At 43.1% G+C, this 19680-nt stretch overlaps 1 protein-coding gene across 9 annotated transcripts in view; it reads right to left on the bottom strand.

Annotated features, from left to right (window-relative positions):
* Window positions 1–19680, bottom strand: part of ZNF827 (zinc finger protein 827) — a 169554-nt gene that overhangs the window by 17141 nt on the left and 132733 nt on the right. For all 9 annotated transcript variants that reach the window (XM_045994052.1, XM_045994081.1, XM_045994062.1 and 6 more), the window contains exons 9-10: window positions 2383–2520; window positions 722–893 (exon numbers count right to left, since the gene is read on the bottom strand). In XM_045994052.1, the coding sequence (XP_045850008.1) occupies window positions 722–893; window positions 2383–2520 (310 nt within the window). The remainder of the gene's footprint in view (window positions 1–721; window positions 894–2382; window positions 2521–19680) is intronic.

Here is a 19680-nt window from a genome sequence, read left to right as displayed (position 1 = left end):
GCACACTGGTGAGTCTGGGGTACCCAGCACACCCAGGGAGCCTCTCTCTGGCTCTGGAAACCCTTGGTGCAGCCATTGAAGGCACACGTGGGTCCTCGGATGGCACCGCAGACAGGACCAAGTCCGGTCTGGGACAGTTCCTGATAGAAGCCACCCATCCACGGAGACATTTCACGCAAAAGCAAGTTTCCACCAATCTGTACAGTCTACCCCTTGGGCAAGATGCTGACCCTGGGGATTTTATGGCAACCAAATCAAATACGGATTCATGGTTGAATGTGGAAGGGAAACATAAAATTCCAGGTACTGAACACAGTACGACCAAGGGAAAATATGCAATGCTTTCAGGGCGATTTCCCCAGTTTTCAGATTTATTTTTCCTACTCTTTTTCTCTGCAGGGCAATTCTCAGGTAGCAGCAAGGTGCTATTACAAAGGTGGAAGCTTCCCAGCTGCACAAACCAAAAAGACAATAACCCCCGGACCCCTGTTGCTCTCCAGAGCTCAACCCCAGAGAGCCACCTCCAAGACCATTTCCCTTTCAATTAATTCTACGAGGGCCACACAGGCCAAGAGAGGAGTGAGCACAGCTTCTGGGTTCAGTCTAAGCAAAGCCAACTTTAAAGGCGCCATGACTGAGAAGAGACATCTCATCACACATGCCCTAGCACCTGGGCAGGGAGTGTTTGAGAAAGCTGGGCACGGTTCCATTCACCCCTCACCTGTAATAATAAGGGTGCTTCTTCCCATCACTGCCTTCAGAGGTGACAGCGCTGACGATGTCCTCCGTGTCCGTGCTCACCAGCTTCACCGAGTGCACGGTCAGGTGCTGGTTCAGGTTTGCCCGGCACTTAGCAGCATAGGGGCACAAGTGGCATTTGTATTTTCTTTCCTCTGCGGGGGGAAGCGACAGGAAAAGACCCAAACTGCTCGTAAAAATGAACACCCAACACCTTGCAAGCGACCACTTAAAGTTCTCCAGGAAAGGAGGGTTCAGATCTCACTTCAAATGGGGACCAGGGAAACCCCAAGGAATTAAAAGTATCTAAAAGTCTTTATCCAGCAGGTCACTGTTGTATTTACGAGTGCTGTCAAAGATTACGTCAGATCCCAAGGCAACCGGACCATCTGCTTTTTCCTAGACACCCACAGGTCCCTCTTCCTGACAGAGGAGGCCCACAGGGGCTAAAAGAATATTGTGTGTGTGTGTGTGTGTGTGTGCATGTGTGTGCGCGCACATGCTTTCCAAGTGTCAGCTGAAGGTGGATGCTTAGCTGGGGAGAAGGAAATGGAACACACAGCCTTCCTGGGTCTGGTGTTAAGAGAAACCCTATCATTTTCCCGAAGCTCAAGGCCTAGGTCAGCCAAGACATCAAAAACTAATGAAATCAAAGGGGGGACAAATGACTTGTGTGAAATAATTTAATGGGAAATTTTCATTTTATGTAAATAAAATTAAAAATTGTAATTAATTTCTTAACGATAACCCTCTCATAAAACTGACAATGTTTCAGAACTCTTTGCACAGTGGCATTCTGAATTCATTCGATTCATCAAGCAAATTATAGTAAAAGGAGCAGGCTTCGCTTTCAGTGGTGCAGATAAAGGTGGCCAACAGTGACACAAAAAGCAAAGAGCAACTGCATTTTCTATCCTTGATTCTTCCTCTGTATTACTGGGCTTGCTTTACGAAATACCGTTCTTATCTACTTCACAGTGAAGAATGAGGAATGAGGTTTTCCTCCAACAAAATGTAAGGCATCATCTTTCTTACCGTCGATGGTCCCCCACATTTGAAGAGCTGGTGGCCTGGGGCTTGGTGGGGTTCAGGATGGAGCCCCAGGGTGCAGATAAAGTACAGTTCTTTCTCCCGGGGGAGAAGGAACTGATTTTTGTTGCATTAATTAAGTTACTATTTATTCCTCCTTTATCCTTTCCTAATTTGGTTGCCTTCCCTTTTGCAACACGCAGAATCAAGCACATTTCTCTACTATTACGTGAAGGTAAAGATAGCAACTGTTTCCCACCAGCTGCTCTGTCCCTCTGCTGCTCCCATTTACCACGCCAGGATGAAACCAATGAGATGGGGTGCAGCCCCAGCCCCTGCACCCTGAAGATGAGAGCGGTATGTTTCTTAGACTTCCAGAATTTTACCCGGATACACCTACGTGTGTCTCTTTTCTCATCAATCCTCCTTTCAATACAAATAAAAACCTTTTCCAGGGTCGCTTTTGAACATGCCAGATAACATGGTTTGAAAGGTCAGGATAGCAACATTTCCACCACTTCCTGGTATAACTCTCTGAGAGAAACTCAACCTCCCGAGAAGAGAGAAGTCGGTGATTCAGAGTGCGGAAGGCATCCGCGTGAGTTCCTGACTCACCTGTGTGCAGTGAGAGATGTCGAGACAACGTCTGCTGTCGGCCAAACACTTTCCCACACACATCACACGGGAAAAGCTGGTCATTGAATTTCCAGGATGGCAATCCATTTCCTGCCTCTAGTACTATCTTTTCCGTGTCTGGGCCAAAAGAGCAAAGCATCATCAGGGGTAAACAAGACATCGTGAACAAATTTTATTTTAGTCAACATTCATCAGGACTCGAACAAAGGCTTCCTTCTGAAGAATGTGCCTGGTAACTGCCAGTAAGTTCCAGTAACCTCTGGTCTTCGTGTTCACTTCCGGTTTCTAAGAAGGCTGTTCTCGAGAGTTGTGGTGGCAAATGGATTCCAATTCGAGACAAGTCTCCAGTGTTTTCTCTCTCTGTCACTAAAGGTCAGCCAACCAAACCCTCCAGTAGGCTGGCGGCACGGCTTAGCACGGCGCGCAGCGTGCAGTCGGTACTCCACACTCGCTCAGCCGGCGAATGGTTGCGTGGCTTGTTAAAACTCCAGACATGCGCACTCTTGCCACGGGATGGCAAAGAGCGCCTTATCGGATTCTGACAGGAAAACAAATAGTTCGATCCCTTGAAGGAAATATACTTCCACTGTCCTTTATGAAGAGAAGTTTTGTGTGTTTTTTTTTTAAAGGATTTTTTTACTTGACAGAGAGAGATCACAAGTAGGCAGAGAGGCAGGCAGAGAGAGAGAAGGAAAGCAGGCTCCCTGCTGAGGAGAGAGTCCAATGTGGGGCTCGATCCCAGGACCCTGAGATCATGACCTGAGCCGAAGGCAGAGGCTTAATCCACTGAGCCACCCAGGCGCCCTTATGAAGAAAAGTTTTGCCCTACGTTCTGGGTTGTGCCAAATCCTTCATGGGGAACCTAACCTCATAGACTTGGTGATGACAGCTGCATCCTACTTGCTACGGATGTGCGCCCCCCCCCCCCCATTCATATGTGAGATCCTAATGCCCAAGCTGAGGATATTAGGAGGTCGCGCCCTGGGAGCTGACTGGGTAGTGGGGATGAGTCTCATGAATGGGCTTAGTGCTCTTAAAGAGGAGACGCCCCCCCTCCCCGACCTCTTTTGCCCCCTTTGCCACGTGGAGACACAGCTAGCAGTAGGCAGTCTGGGACCTGGGGAAGGGCCCTTACTCGACTATGCTGACACCCTGATTTTGGACTTCTGGTCTCCAGAACTGAGAACAATAGATTTCCACTATTACTAGAAGCCAGCCTGTCTGTGGTACGACCTCAGTGGACACAGACGCTATTCTACATAAAACTCCATAAGGCAGGAGGGCACGACCAAAGTTTCCCTGAAGGGCTCATCCTATTAGGGAAAGTGATGAGTGCCACGGATGACCTGTACATAACTCAGAGCCACGACTGAGATGTGTGGACATTAATACATCCTTTTGTCCCCTTAAATAACGGTTCTTATTTTCCCATCATCATCCACAGGATTCCCTCTGATTTTCTCAGCTGTATTTCTTCTCACCGAACTGTAATGGGCTGCACAAACGTAACTTTTACAGTGATGTAGGGAGATGGGTGACAGAGAGAGTATCAAAAAGGAGTGAAAGGACATGCTGATGAGGACCCTTGTCTGGGCCACTAAGAGGCCTTTGAAGGTCTCGCTCCAAACAACAAGACAATTTACTGAGTTGACAGCTTGTCCTTAACCTTGGTAAAATGATCGTGGACCGTCTTAAAGCGCACTAGATACTGCTTTATAGAACCCGATGCCAAGTGGTGATAATTAAATGGCAGAAAGAACTTTTCATAAGATCCACGCGTTTGAAAATGCTCAGACCACCGGACAGAGACCTCAGCAGAGAGAACTTTATTTCCCACAATTTAGTTAAAACCGCTTCCCAGATACAGGCTTCCACCTGTGTTTGGGTGAATGGGTGGGATCAGTTTTTGTTTGAATGCAGAATTGCCAGATAGTGTAACCTAAGGAGGCGCAGAAACCAATACAAGTGTGTTGGGGTGGGGAGGGGAGGGGAGAGGATGACGGGGTGGGGGGGAAATCTCAGTCCTGTTTGCTCTGAGGCACCTGCCTGCAATCCCAACACTGATAAGGCTCATTTATTGATTTATCTTTGTTTGTTAAAACACAGTTCTTTGGGTCTCAGGGAGAACAGCTAGTCTTATGAAAGCAGGACCATGTGACTAAAACCCAGGTGGTGGGGGGAAGGGCAGGAAGGGACAGAATGGTTGGGGGGCGGCAAAAAGGAAGGTCCTGGCCACTGAGCTGTTGAGGACACCAGATTCACTCTCAGATGACTGTCCTTAAACCCAAGCAAGCAGTGGCCATTCAGCCACGCAGCGATGAGAGGGTACTTCAGGGGTTCCTTTTAAGTGTGTCATCAAAATGGTGCTTCAAAGGAGGGCACCAGTCATAATCATAAGGAGAGGTCAAGAGGGCACAGGGTCTTCCAATAACATTCACAACTAGAATGAATTAATTGGGTCACATACCAAACATGTTGATGCAATTAAAAATAAAGAAGTCTCCTAATAATTCTTTCAAGTACTAGTCACACACTTGAGAAGCTGAAGCATCATAAGAACGCCAATTCCCTCCACAAGCCTTAGAAAACTATTAAAACTATGAATATTTGCTGTAACTAAAGCAAGAAGAACACCCTCCAGTCACGGTGAAGCGGCTAGAGGCATGAGGACCGGGCCGGCGCTGGGACCCAAATCTTGTCTACACTGGCTCCTCTGCCGGTCTGCTGTCTACATTTCTAGCAGCCACCCGTTTTCACTTCAGAGGCCGAAACAAGGAACCACAGCCCGTTTGCAGCGGGCCCACAACGGACTTGGAAATCATAGCGAGGTGAGGCTCCAGGGAGCGGCAGGCAGTGCTAAGGGGGGCGTTATTTTGACAAAACAAGCACCAGGTAACGGGCCATTCCTCCACGTGTCCTGAAAACAGGGCCCCCCTCGAATGCCACTTGAAAAGCTGCAGAATCTTTTTGGATCCCTCCCTCCCTCTCTTTTGCCACATCCAGTCAGTTCCCAAAAGCTATCAGTCTGGTTCTAGGTGGAGATCTGAATGGGATGGGCACCCAGCACTGACACGCTTGGTAATGTGTGTGGTTTGCCTTTCTGAAGCAGGACTGGCCCGCATTACCCCTGAGAACTGTCAACTGTGGCCAGTCAGAGGCTCTGGAAGGGCATGCCAGAACAGAGCAGCACGTTCCGTCTCTTGTTCTTGATGATCGACAATTACCAGAAATATTTCACTATACTGGGGCACCTGGGTGGCTCAACTGGTTTGGTCATCTGCCTTTGTCTCAGGTCATGATCCCAGGGTCCTGGGACCGAGCCCCACATTGGGATCCCTGCTCAGCGGGGAACCTGCCTCTCCCTCTCCCTCTGCCCCTTGCTCCTGCTCTCACTGGCGCATGCTCTCTCAAACGAATAAAAAAAGTCTTTAAAAAAAAGAAGTATTTTATGATATTTACATTGTGAGCCTGTTGATAAAGAAATATTTATAAAAACTGATTCATAGGCCTGCATTAGTATCTGTGAATGTAACCCTACATCAGGGAGAGACCTGTGGGGACAGCCCCGGCGAGTATCTTGATTCCTAGACGCAGACACCCAGCTCCATCATGTCCTGGGACCTGCCAGAGTTGGCAGGTGATCACAGGCTACAAGTTTCACAAAAAGAGTTCATGTTCCGACGTGTGTGTGTGTGTGTGTGTGTGTGTGTGTGTGTGTGTGCATGTGTGCACGGGCATGTGGCCAACACTGTGGAAGCTAAGACTGACATATTTTTATGTAAAGTTTTTCTATTATTTGATTTTTAAAAAACTTTGGAAACGAACAAACAAAAGATCTCAATGATCTTTCTGGGATCTCAATTCTGCCTGAACTGAGTCATCACCTCTCACCACGGTTGCTGGTAAAGCCTCCCAAACAGCCCCTCTCCATTCCAGTAGCCCTCCTCACTGGTTCCAGAATGGTCTTTTGGAGGCACAGAGTGGATGTGTCTTGTCCTGTATTCCAACGGCCACTCCGGGCCAGGCTCCTTTGAATGCCTTCTGAAGAGGGTCACAATTCTTCTCCAACCACCTCTCACCTCCCAGCTCCCCACTTCACCCCCAACCACCCAAAGGCTCAGCAGAGAGTCGCTTACCCTTTTGGAAAACACACCAGTCCCTCTGAGGCCCTCAGTATTTTGAATCAGTTGTACCCCCCTCCGCACCAGAGGCCCCTCCCCATCCCCACATTTCTGCACAACCAAGTCCTGTCCAGATTTCATCTCCTCGGTAAAGCCTTCCCCAGTTCCCCAGGCAGAAGGACTCACTTCCCTTCCCCTTTTATTCCCATGAAAGTCCCAAAGCACGTTTATGAATGCTTTCCTTGCACCATCTTCTCTATTCTATTATTTGTTGACATATCTTCTATATTACATCTATCGGTTTCACATACAGCAGTCAGCGAGTCCAAGCCAGGGCAGGGGCGCTCCATAAATGCGTTCTCGGGCTCCCCTCCCCATAGAGTGGATGGGGCTGTCCGTGATTGGCTTCTGCGTCGTCAGCATTAGCACAGTGCCTGGTATGTAACACGGGTGTAATGTGGATGTGTTGACTATATGAATGACTGAATGAAAGCATCTCAGTGAGGCAGGGGATAAACACTGTTCTTTTACAGTGGGTAAGACTGAGGCCTGGAGATAGCATTTGTTAAGGTTTAAGGCCAATTCAGGATGAAAATAAGGCTATCTGCCTTTTGAATAGGTGTTTTAACTCAACCCAAGAACTGTGATTTAAGGAACATATCTGTGAGTCTGAGTCATACCCCAAAGGTTCTATAACCTTACTTCCTCCCAATAACAACAAGCCAGAAGATTATTTTTTTCAAGACAAACTTGCTGGCGGGCTTTGTTGATTGGTTAACCCAGAATCCCAGCACCCTATGAAGAACTCTTCACGTTCATTGTTAGAGCAACAAGTACACAGTTAGCTGAGCTCATTTCTACTTCAGTTATCTTCTGTTCTGCTAAAAAACACAGATCTCTGTCTGTCAAATAAATAAATAAAATCTTTAAAAAAAAACCAAAAACTTAGTCTCTTTTAGATTCATAAGGAATTTGCTTTATAAGACTTTTTTTTTTAAGAGTTTATTTATTTATTTGACACAGAGAGAGAGATCACAAGCAGGTGGAGAGGCAGGCAGAGAGAGTGGGGAAACAGGCTCCCCGCTGAGCAGAGAGCCAAGCAGGACTCGATCCCAGAACCCTGAGATCATGACCTGAGCTGAAGGTAGAGGCTTAACCCACTGAGCCACCCAGGTGCCCCTGCTGTATAAAACTTTTTACTTAAGTATAACATTAATCAGAAAATTCCACATACTAGTTACCGCTTTTAAACTGTTCATCGTCATGAAACAGTTTGGAATATAGGTTATTATTTTAAAACATTTTGCTCTTTTTCATCTTTATTCCCATATCCCTTAGCATTTGTTTCATTATCTTAAGTAGCTGTGAATAATGATTTTCTTCATTTCTTTTATAGCAAAATCCTCCTCTAATGATATCTTTTTTATAGAGAGTCTCCCAGGATTTTGTCTCCTACAAAGCATTTTATTTATCTTCATCGTCTTAGGCTCTTATTCCTTGGATAGCCATTAATTGCTCCCCAAAATTCCTGACTATTCAGTTTTATCTGATCAGTTGTTTTTCCCTCTAATTCCCCACTTGTGGCTTTTGTCTTGAATGTCATTTGGGACTTTCCCTCTTTCTTAAACTGGTTTCTGTTTTACCTGAAGTAAATAACGTATATAGGAGAAAGCATTTTTATCCCCATGGTAAAGCTGGAAAAACAGGAGCCGAGTGAAAGGAGAGTCACCATCTTAGCAGTCCCAATATGAGGGTCTCAGCTCTTCCCATTTGTGGGATTTATTCATAATGATGAGGTCTAACAACCAGTTTGGCATACCGTGCCTCTTATGACCTAGTGATCCAAGGGGACACGTTTCATTTCATGCACCGATCCTGGGACGATGAACCTGAGCAAGTGTTTCTTGAAAAACTTCCATGAAATAAATCCAGCTGCTAGAATCTGGGAGGGGGTCTGACAGACTCGAAGGAACATTAGATCAAGTACAGAACTCAGATTCCTTCGAATCCACCCCTTTCATTTCCATGAGGAAGAAACCAAGGCATAAATTTCAGGCCCTCTCCCACCCCAGGGCACCACACAACTTGTACAAAGTTAAGTACCAGAGGGGTGCCTGGGTGGCTCAGTGGGTTAAAGCCTCTGCCTTCAGCTCAGGTCATGATCCCAGGGTCCTGGGATCGAGCCCCACATCGGGCTCTCTGCTCAGCAGGGAGCCTGCTTCCCTCTCTCTCTCTCTCTCTTTTTTTTTATATTTTATTTATTTGACAGAGAGAAATCACAACTAGGCAGAGAGGCAGGCAGAGAGAGGAGGAAGCAGGCTCCCTGCAGAGCAAAGAGCCCGATGTGGGGCTTGATCCCTGGACCCTGAGATCATGACCTGAGCCGAAGGCAGTGGCTTTAACCCACTGAGCCACCCAGGCGCCCCCCTCTCTTTCTCTTTGCCTGCCTCTCTGCCTGCTTGTGATCTCTCTCTATCAAATAAATAAATAAAAATAAAAGTTTTTTTTTTTTTTTTAAAGTTAAGTACCCAAGGTTTTCATAGTAAGGAAGGCTCCATCCTATCCCAAACCTTAGTTCAGGGAGAAACCTTAAGGATTTTCTCCTTCAATGTTTTCTTTTTTACTTCTAAGGAAACTGAGGCCTAGAGAAATGAATTACCCCAGGTAACCCGGCTCATGACTCTGGGAGAGCGGAGACTTCAGACCCACAGGCTCACTGAAGCTCCTCCAAGCCTTATGGGATCAATGCCAAAGTCTACAACAAACAAGGAAGGGATTTTTCTTCTCCCCCTGTTCTTTGGCTCTGAGTTTAATATTCTTGGTTACAAGTGGACATGTGCAGATTTAGCAACAATTCACAGACACTAGGATTTCTTTCCGTTTTTCTTAAAAGTGTCAGCCTAGAATATTTCCAGCCACAGAGAAGTTAGAAACTGTAGTATGTTGAGAGTGAGAATAAAGAAGGAACAAGAGGAAGATCAGATGGGAAAATCCTAAAAGCCATTTCCGTCTGAGGTAAACTAGTTATTTGTGACGAAAATTCCCTTGGGCCTTTCACTGATACTTGGGGAAGAAAACCAAACAACCCACCCACCCCCACCACCCCCTGCAAACCATACCAAAAAAAAAAAAAAAAAAAAAAAAGAAAGAAAGAAAGAAAGAAAAAGAACAAGAACAAGAGCAGGGCAAAAGAAAGGACTTGAGTTTGATTCTTTTCCATTTGAACACCGTTTAGTCCCCGACTAAACTGTTTGCTTTGTTGGTGTGTTTTGCTGTATGAGAAGATCTCTGTATCTCCTGCCAAAACAATCTTTTCAAAGAACCATCTCGCAACCTGACTTTGGCAACAGAAAGGCGGAGAGGAGAAGGCTTTATTTGGTTAAAGCTGTAAGCAAAAGATTGGCCAAAATGTGACCTCAACGCATAAAGAACTGTCCAGATTGACTAAATCTGCATTGGCTGCTGCAGGAGGAAGAGGCTGTGGGGCCGCCTGCATTTTCCATTATGACAGATGGTATTTTGATCATTTCTTTCTTTCATTGTCAAGCCTGGAGTTTCAAGGCTGATCTCAAGTGAAATTCTGAAATTCGTGTATTTAGAGGCAGAATCCTGAACGATGGTGATTCTCTGGTTAGATTCTGGCCTTATGGGCTCCATCCTGTGGTTTCACGGGCTCTGCTGCCTTCTGAGGGCTGCTTGTGAACTGAGGAGTCAGCTGTGGTGAAGGACTCTTGGGGAGTTGACATCTTTGCTCTAGTGTTTGCAGTTCTTCTCTAGCCTTAATCCCCCCCGCCTTCTTAAAGGTCACTTCAACTTAGGGTAACTTGGCAGGTCCTACCAGATCTATTAGGTTCCCTAGGGTCACCTCTCTGCAGGTCTTGGTGTAACCAAATCCCCTTTAAGAACCGTTTCAAACACTCTCCCAAAGCGTGGGATTTTCTGCTGGTCAAGATGTCAGCTCATCAGACAGACAGGACAGCAGAACTTTGATCATTTTGGTCAGTCTGTGACCAATTATAAACACTGGGTGGTGCTTCTCAGGCACAAGAGTTCTCAGTTGATCTTCTGTAGGCTCGTCTCAAACTTTACTGCTTACCACAATTAGGGAGAGTCCACACAACAAGCCCTGGGAAGATGAAACCCATCAAGCATTTCTCCAAAACTTCCCAAGGAATAAATGCAGCTGGTAGAATTTGGGAGGGAGTTCTATCAAACTCTACTCAATAGAACATTAGATCAAGTAGAGGGCTCCGATTCCTTCAAATCCAGCTCTTATATTTCCATGAGGAAGAAACCAAGGCATAAATTCCAGGTCCTCTACCGCTCCAGGGAACCCCACAACTTTTATCAGAATCAAGGTTGAGAACCAGAATCAAGACTTCCACAGTTAGGAAGGCTCCATCCTGCCCCAAACCTTATGTCCTGGAAGAACCTTAAAGATCCTCTTCTCCAAAGTTCTCTTCTTACATTTAAGGAACTGAAGCCCAAAGAACTTAAACAATTGCCCCACACTCTCATTCAGGCTCCTTTCAGCCTTGAGAAATCAATACCAAAGTCTACAGCCATGAACGGTTTGTGAAACTGGTTCTTAGTAAACATCCTGGGATCAACCCAGAAAAGTTGGATGACATTTTTTGCTTAGTACTAGGCAACAGTTAGCCTCAACGAAATTCTTACCAGTAATCTCTTAAGCTGGTAAAGAATCAGAATCATAAATGCTTCTTACATCTTTTTTTTTTTTTTTTTTTTTTGGTGCAGGGCATTTTAAATCAATAGAAGAAAACTGAACCTCGAATCCTCTGGTAATCAAAAACAGCTAGGACTTGGTACCCCTAATTCCAGTGAGGCTGATCACATAGAACTTGAGAATTTCCAAGGAACTTCTCTAAGCATCCAAACATGGAGCATCACTGCCAGCCTCTGTCACATCTGCCTAACTTAACCTTAAAAAAAAAATAAAAAAAAATCCATTGGGAATTTGGATGTTTCTCCTACATTTTCCCCTCACTCATATTTCCAAGATCAGGGGGTCCTCAACAAGTGCTTACTGAATAAGTGAGACAGTCACATCACCAAGATCATGACTGTTGAACTAAATGGCAAACTGATTCTACGTTACAACGTAAAAGCAAACTGACAATATTGATTCAGGAGTCACATCCAAAGGACTTTGGTTATTATCTTGCCAGATACATAGATCAGTGATCATCTCTCTTCTTAATGACAGTAGTAGAACTTAAAGTCTCAGCAGATGTCCTCAGAACGTCCCAATGTTGAGGACATTTATAAATCTTTGTTAGAAAACCATTAGGCCTGGGAGCTATGTCCTACTTGTGGCTTTGTAACAGACACTGCTGATTGCTTACATAATATCTAACAGAGCTACAATTATTGTATTTTTAAGGTGGTTATGTGCCCAATTAAAAACATGCCTTCCCAGCCTCCACTGCAGAGAGGTGCTAGCCATGAAACACAGTTTGAGCAAATGAGATATAGGTAGGAGTTCCTGCGGAGAGAGTCTCCGACATTCCCCCACTCCCTGAAAAAAATGACAGTCTTGTAAAAAGGCCATTCACCCTGGGCTCTTCTTCCTTAGATGTATGGGGGGAGAGCAGACCTCTTTTAGCCATGAAGATGAAAACCATCTAATGAGGATTGGTAGAGCAGAAAATTAGGAGGAGGCTGGGACTCAAACAGTTGCATCCAGCCCTAGCCTCTCTACTTCTGAATTCCTTATTATGTGGGGGAAACAAACAAACAAACACAGATGTTCATTTGGTTAAGTCACTGTGGATAAGCTGAACATAACTATAACAGATAAAGGCTGTATACCTAGTGTCACTCCATTCTGGCAGTTTATCTCCGTTAGGCAAAACAGTATCAGAGTTTATTAAAAGTATATCAAGGAGATAGTGTGTAACTAACACGATAGCTTACATTTATGGCCGATTTACCATTGTGCAAACTACTGCATTATGCAGTTTACACATATTATATTGAACCTTATAACAGCACTATGCATTGCTTACTGATATTATCAACCCCATTCTACAAAAAAAAAAAAAAAAAAAAAAAAAAAAAGGAGTAGCTTCTTAAGGAGGTTGAGCAATGAATTCAAGGTAATCCAGGTAGCAAGGGACAGCCTATCGCAAACCCAAGTCTGTCTGTCTCCAAAGCCCATATCCTTGACCATTCATTACATTATACTATTCTTTACCGTAAGATCAAAGAAGTAAATGCAAGCATCCTGGTTTCTTTTATCAGAGACAAATCTGTTGCAGCTTTGATTTGTTCTACTTTACATTTTCCTGTATTCACCGACCATCAAGAACAAGCATCTGTGATCGCATAAATTTAAAGAGGGCTTTATTGGGCAACCCAAACGTTTCCCCCGGGACCTAAATGGACGGATTGGTGGACTCAGAGCTTCCGCCTCATTTCCCTTGCCCACCTCCTCCTGCTCCTTCCTGGTTCTTGACTGCTGGTGGCTTTGCGGCATATCAAAACTCCGAGCACCTATTGTGTAAATTTTACTTACCAAATTCCTTTTAGGTCAGCATTCACTTGCCTCAGAATAAGCCCCTCTAATAACTATTGTTCCAACTTTTCCCAGGGAAGGAAAAAACAGGCACTCAAGTGTGGAGCTAACCCACCGGTATGAGGTGATGGCAAATCTTTAACTCTGAAAGAGTTTCCTTCTACACATTATTAGAAAGTATGGGGCCGTATCAGGACACCTTGGGAAAAAGACATTATCATCGTCTGGGCAAACGGAATTGGGCAAAAAGAGGGACCATTTTTCTCTTGTTTGGTGTTGAATGAGGTGCTTAATGTGTACTTACTGAATAGATGTGGGGATGAAGAAACTAAAGGAAAATAGCAGAATATGGTAAGATATGAAAATTTGGACTTCGGAAAATACATCCTAAGGGATGAAGATTTTAACGTCCACTTTAAAATGATAATTAATTATAATATAATTAAATTTAAAATTATATGATGCGCTCTGCATCACACCTCTAGAGTACTTTAAAAATATTTAGTATGTTTCTTTTAAAATTCAAGTCACAGCCATCTCCAAATAGTATTCAAGTAAGCCTCTAGGGATTCTGCACTTCTCTTCACTAAGATTGGAATCCACTGGCATTCTCAATTATTCTAGTCCTCTTTTCTTATGGACAAGCCTTGATCATATCATCCATTCCTTTAAAGATTTCTAAATTTTCTTAAAGCCCTTATCAGCTCCCAGACACTGCAATATTCTTGTGTGACTACATCCAGTTTCAAATTTTCAGTCTTCTCTCTCTGCTCCTAATCTATTCAATTCTGTATTAATAGAAAATATAACTCTTCTATTTTGCCTTTCTCTTGACCTTGGGCTTTAGCACCTTATAAAATTTATGTTAGTTGATGTCAGCTTTAACATCTTTAGGCAACATTGATCACAAATATTTTTCTTCGTGACCCAGAAATGCTATCTATTTGATTAAACAGAGTTATGTTCTTTCATATGGTAGAGATTTCTTTTTGTTGGTTTATTTAATGATTTTATCCCCCCAGGTAGGGATCACAGACAGGATCAGGAAATACCTTGTTAAGCTAGGAGAGAAGGGAAAGGATTGTTAGTATTTTCCTATGAAAGTACGACATAGTGATTGGCAGCCCTGGTAATTTGTTACTAAGAATAACAAGTAACACAGCTGGCAAATAGTTTATTTTTAAAATAAATATATCAGGCCATCTCCATAATAATATCATTGTTAATAGTTCGAATATCTCTGGCTAAGGTCTACCTAGCACCTACTTTGTTCCAGGCACGGTGCTAAGGCTAAGTCCTTTGCTTGCATTATTTCATTTAATCTTCACAACGATACATTACTATTGGTCTCATTATTTTTTATATTTTATAGGTGAGAGAAATCAAAGCTCAGAACCATTAAGGAATCAGCCTGTTCTCACAGAGCTGCTCAGAGGTAGAGCCAGGATCTGAACCCAGGATACTCAACCTAGAGGAGCGTGTGTGCCATCTCTGGCTTCCCTTACCCTACAGCAACCCTCTGGGTGTGTCCACGGGGTGTGTCACTCCTTTCTGTGAAGCATCTTTAGTCTCAGTATCAAAGTAGAAAAAGGCTGACAGCAGCTGGCTTGGAGATTTTCATAGGCTGATGACCTTGATTTGGACCAGGTCCTACAGAGGTCATGGTCATGTGTTTCATTTTTCTCTTTCCTAGGTGGCAAGTGTCACTGCATTCTATGGTCTCAAAAGAAAACACGGTCTTATTAGCTGCCTTGAACACAAATGTCCCTGTCAAATACACTGTGGAAGGCTTAAGGTCAATTTAATCTTATTCCAAACAGATATCCTATCGACAACAGATATCCTATTGGGGTCTGAAGAATTGAACTTGTATATGAAAGTTAGGGCATTATCATTATCAACAGAAATAAATGGAAAATCTGAGCCACTTTATTCAATCATTTCAGGATTGAAAGAATAAAAAACGGATTTTTGGCTCACAAACCAAACATGTAAATATCTATTGGCCTGAAAATATGTGAAGAAACAGATGATACTCAATGATACAACTCCAAAGTAGTTCAGCAAAAGGAAAAATCTAAAAAAAAAAAAAAAAAAGTATCTTCCATTTCAGTTTGAAAATTGAACGGAAATCAAATAAATTAAATACAAAAATATCAATTGTAATATTTCAGCTACGAATCAAACTATTAAAAAAAACTATTTAAAAAATCAAATAAAAGATTTGTACAAACAGTGGCACTTCCTTCCACTGTATTGAAAATGCAATACTTTCCAGCTGTGTGTCCTGTATTACTGTAGGTGGTATTTGTGTACTTTACTTATATATTCTGATTTGGTCATCTTTACTTCTCCTCTATCTTTGCACAGATCTTAAATATAGTAGACAATAAATATTTGCTGATTTGGTTAAGATTTCACTAATTATAGGCAAAGGAGGGAACATATGCATTGATGCACGACAGATGTAAATTCATATAAATCACGTGCAAATAGACAAAACTGAGAAGTCCGCATCTCTGTGGTGCCTCTTCCCAGCCCATAACAGAAAGCCACTACCTCTAACTTTGATGATGAAAGTTCAACATTCTTTGGAGACTTGCCCTCAGCAGAATCTCTGCCTCACCTTCTGTGAACTAGGGAGAACTAAAAAGAAGGCACCTTATTCCTTCTAGTTTCAAGACAGCCTGAGGTGTGGGTCAGCTAATTGCTTAACATCATATAGTAAAATCTTGACTGTCAGTGAAACCAGTCTTAGCGTAGTGCCCTCCTCCCCCCTGCTTCCCCACATGCTCAAGTTCAGGTTCTTAATCATACCACAGACTGAAGGCTTTGCATAACTAATCATTCTCCAAACTGAACACCGTATTAAAGAACATGTACTATAGTGGAGAACAGATGTCACCATGAGAATCTTATTTTCTGCTATTTCCCACTTTTGGCATGTGCACATTTGTAACCTTAACATTGCATGAACAAAGATTCTTGCATTTAATATTAATATGGGGACTCACAAATGCTCCTCGAATTGGAATGCTGCCATGTTCTGATGAACAGCATATGGCTGCTTTTTCAGGCAAATTATGAATTTGCCTCAAGGTCCTGTTGGTGTGTTCGGAGCTGAAAATGTGGTCACATTCTAATCTTACAGGAGATAATGTCAGGTGAAACTCCTAGAGATATCCCCATTTCTCATTTAAAAAGCACACACATGCCCGACACTGTAAAGGCCAATGGAAAAGCTCTTTACTTATCAAGATCAAATCCACTGAGTTATTTCTACTGTTAAGGAGACCAGTAACATCCTCGGGAGAACAGGGCACTGAATAAGACCAAACCGCAAATACTTGCCTGGCAGGTAATCCTGGATAAAAAGTGAGTTTCCAAAGGGAAGGTTTTCAAACAGACAGGCACACCTGTTCTTCCAAAGTGAAGGTTTAAGCCAAATGGCAAACTATGATACCTAGACTAGGGCTGTTAACCACACACTTGACGTCATGATGTCAGTCACCATCAGCTCCTTATGGGTAGTGATGGTGTCTGCTTCTTCTTCCCTCACTGCATTACTTATAGATAATACCACCACATTACTAAGGCACCATGATAATCCTAAGTATGCCCTTCTAACCCATTTTTGTCCTAAGGCACAGACTGTGGAAGTGCTGAATCACGAGTTGATCAGGCTCATGTGTGCGGGGCAATGGACACGTTTAAAAGAAGAGAAGTAGAAGCAGCTATCATTTTCCCACAATTCTTTGCTGTACCTGTTCAGCTAGAGTAGGGTGTTTCATACCAGTGGCTCCTCAGCTAAGGCTTCCAATTTCCTTCCAATTCGAAGCCAGTCAACTAACAACCATAGAAAAACGTGTGAAAGAGAATTGGTTGTCAATTCTGGACACCCGTATATTTGGCCTATTAGTTGAATAGTCTTGTCTCTATATGGAGATAAAATGGCCTCCTGAATGCAGTAACCCACTCCAGTGTGACTCCATGGAACTTCTTTGCGCCTCGATGTGCACCCTGTCAAAAGGATGCTAACATCCTCTATATCCTGTTAGGTGGGGAAGGATGGAACCATTTGATTCTACAGGGTAGGGAAACTTGCCATTTGCAACCATGGAGGGAAGAGACTATTACTTCATTTCCCACTTTAATTATCAGCATGAAAGGAGGTTTTTTTACTCTTTCGAGTGGAGTGCTGCTTAAGAATACATGTTCCAAAAATAAATATCAACATACACAGATATGTTTTCACTTGTCTGTATATACAGTATCTCTGGAAGGATGCCATGAAAACTGGTAACACTGGTTGAGTGGCAGAGAAAGGGGAGGATGGGGGAGGGAAGTGGGGGCGGTAGGAGTCAGGAGCAGTGCCCTGGTGGTGGGAAGAAGGGTGGGAGGAACCCTTTATCTCATCACTTGCAAAGTGAATTTCCGACCAACCCCAAAGATTTGGTATCATCTCACCACTTACCCTCTTAACACCTTTGCAGGAAATACAGCAATAGCACCAATAATAAAATCTATGGAGAGTTAATGATGTACCAGGCACTCTGGTAAAGTACCTGATGTAAGTTATAGCATTGCTTTTCCCAAACAACCTATATGGTAGGTGCTGTCCTCTCTTCATAGATCCTGAACCAAAGCACACACACTGATTAGAAGTGGACATGCCGGGGGTGTCCTTCCAAAGACATCCCCGAGTTACACAATTCTGGGACTACATTTGCAATGATGACTAATCAATGGAATCCTAGTATGATCTCATATTCCAAAAGAAACAGAGGTGTCGAATAGTCTCCCACAAACAAATCATACTTGGTCCAAATCAGAGTAGGAGTCTTTGTGTTAGAGAAGAGACTCTAGAGAACAGAGTAAGTACAGATTTTGCTCTTAAAGGCAAACTCTCTGGCTTTATGTAAAATTATTTTCAAAAGCTTCATGCTGACCTTTACAGACACTCCCTCTACTACTCTTCTATAATAATAGCCAGAGGATTATCTTTCTATCAAGTTAACAACTATTCACCTGGTCTCTCACATGAGTCTTATGCTTCGTTCAAGCTGGCCAAGGAAGGATTTGTGAAGTCCCTAAACTTTTCAAAGATTATTTCTTACAGCCACCCCTACTCACAAATGCTGGCTTACAGGAAATGGACTTTGTCCCCTTTCATGGGAGCTTGTTCACCAACATAAGGCAACTAGTCTCTATCCCATCAGCTCCTTCTATGCCTTTGTTTCCTGTATTCATTTATTTTAAAAAGAAAGAGGAAAGGAGTTGGAACCCTTCTTTTTCTGTTTGGAGCAATTAATTACTCTTGAATTACTCTTCAAGTCATGAGTAATTTTTCAGCTGATAAGAGATCAAAAGCTTTTGTGGTAGAAATGGAAAGGATTTCTCTGAAAATTCTCATTGTACTGTTGTTAAACCCAAATGACTTCTGAGTGCTTACTAGCCAGCCTACTAAATATTTTGGCCCAGGTCAGTCTAAATAATTTTCATTTCGAAATGACTGTATGAAATTGTGTTCTTGATCATTTTCTGTTGGTAGAGTAATAATAATTGCTATACCGTCACCATCATCGTTCTTCCCTGAATTTAAGATGAAATGGATAGAGAATCATCCTGTTAAGTTTTATGTTGTGAGGACCAAAGGGACCTTGAGAAGAAAATCAAGACAAAGGTTTGTGTAGTGGAGTTTGGCTGCTTGCACTAACTTCCCATTCACCCCAGAGTGTAAGGCCTGTAGAAAATACATCCTGCCCTCAATGCAGCAATATGTACGATTTGCATTTCTACCACTTCGTATAGTGTTAAGATAATAACCTGCTTTCAGAGTTTACGCAAGGAAAAAGTATGAAAGGACCTAACAATGAACATGGATGTTTTACAGGCCAAACTATACTATCATCAATGTAGGATTTTCTTTGATACACACACACACACACACACACACACACGCACATGCACACACACGCGCGCACGCGCATGTTTGCAGCTTTAAAGCTATTCTAATCCTTACTTTTAGTCATTTGCTTATTAGAGCTGAAGAGACAATGTCAGGGAAGGATATCTGCTACAAAATGTTGAAATATAAAATAGTGTAGAAAGTAAGACAACTACAACCATTAGTAGATCTTCTGAGCTCCCATGTTTTTACTGTGAGTTCTTGAATGCCTTTACTGAGGAGTAAAGAAAATTATCAAGCTTAGTGAACTTTGTAGGATCAAAGCAGAAATCTCTGCCAGCTGCTGAGAAATTAACAAATGTGAGGCAAGATTATGTATTGACAAAGCAGTTGGAGCATTAGTTGTCTACACTGACTAGCTTGTCTACTGATGTGGCTTCATTGTAAGAAGCTGGCAATCCACTGGTTCATGAGTTAGCTCAAATCTACGTCAATCCCAGTTTAGCTTTATCTTCATTTCAAATCAGATCCTACTTCCTTTTTTATTAAAGGATAGTGGACATAGAATGTTACATTAGTTTCAGGTGTATAACATAGGGTTTGCACAACTCTAAGCCATGTTGTGAGGACCAAGGGGACCTCACAAGTGTAGCTTCCATCTGTCACCATGCAAAGCTGTTACAATACCACCGATTATATTCTCTATGCTG

Source organism: Meles meles, chromosome 2 (genome assembly GCF_922984935.1).
Source record: "Meles meles chromosome 2, mMelMel3.1 paternal haplotype, whole genome shotgun sequence".
Taxonomy (NCBI): Eukaryota; Metazoa; Chordata; class Mammalia; order Carnivora; family Mustelidae; genus Meles; species Meles meles.
This window is presented reverse-complemented; position numbering and strand designations above follow the sequence as displayed.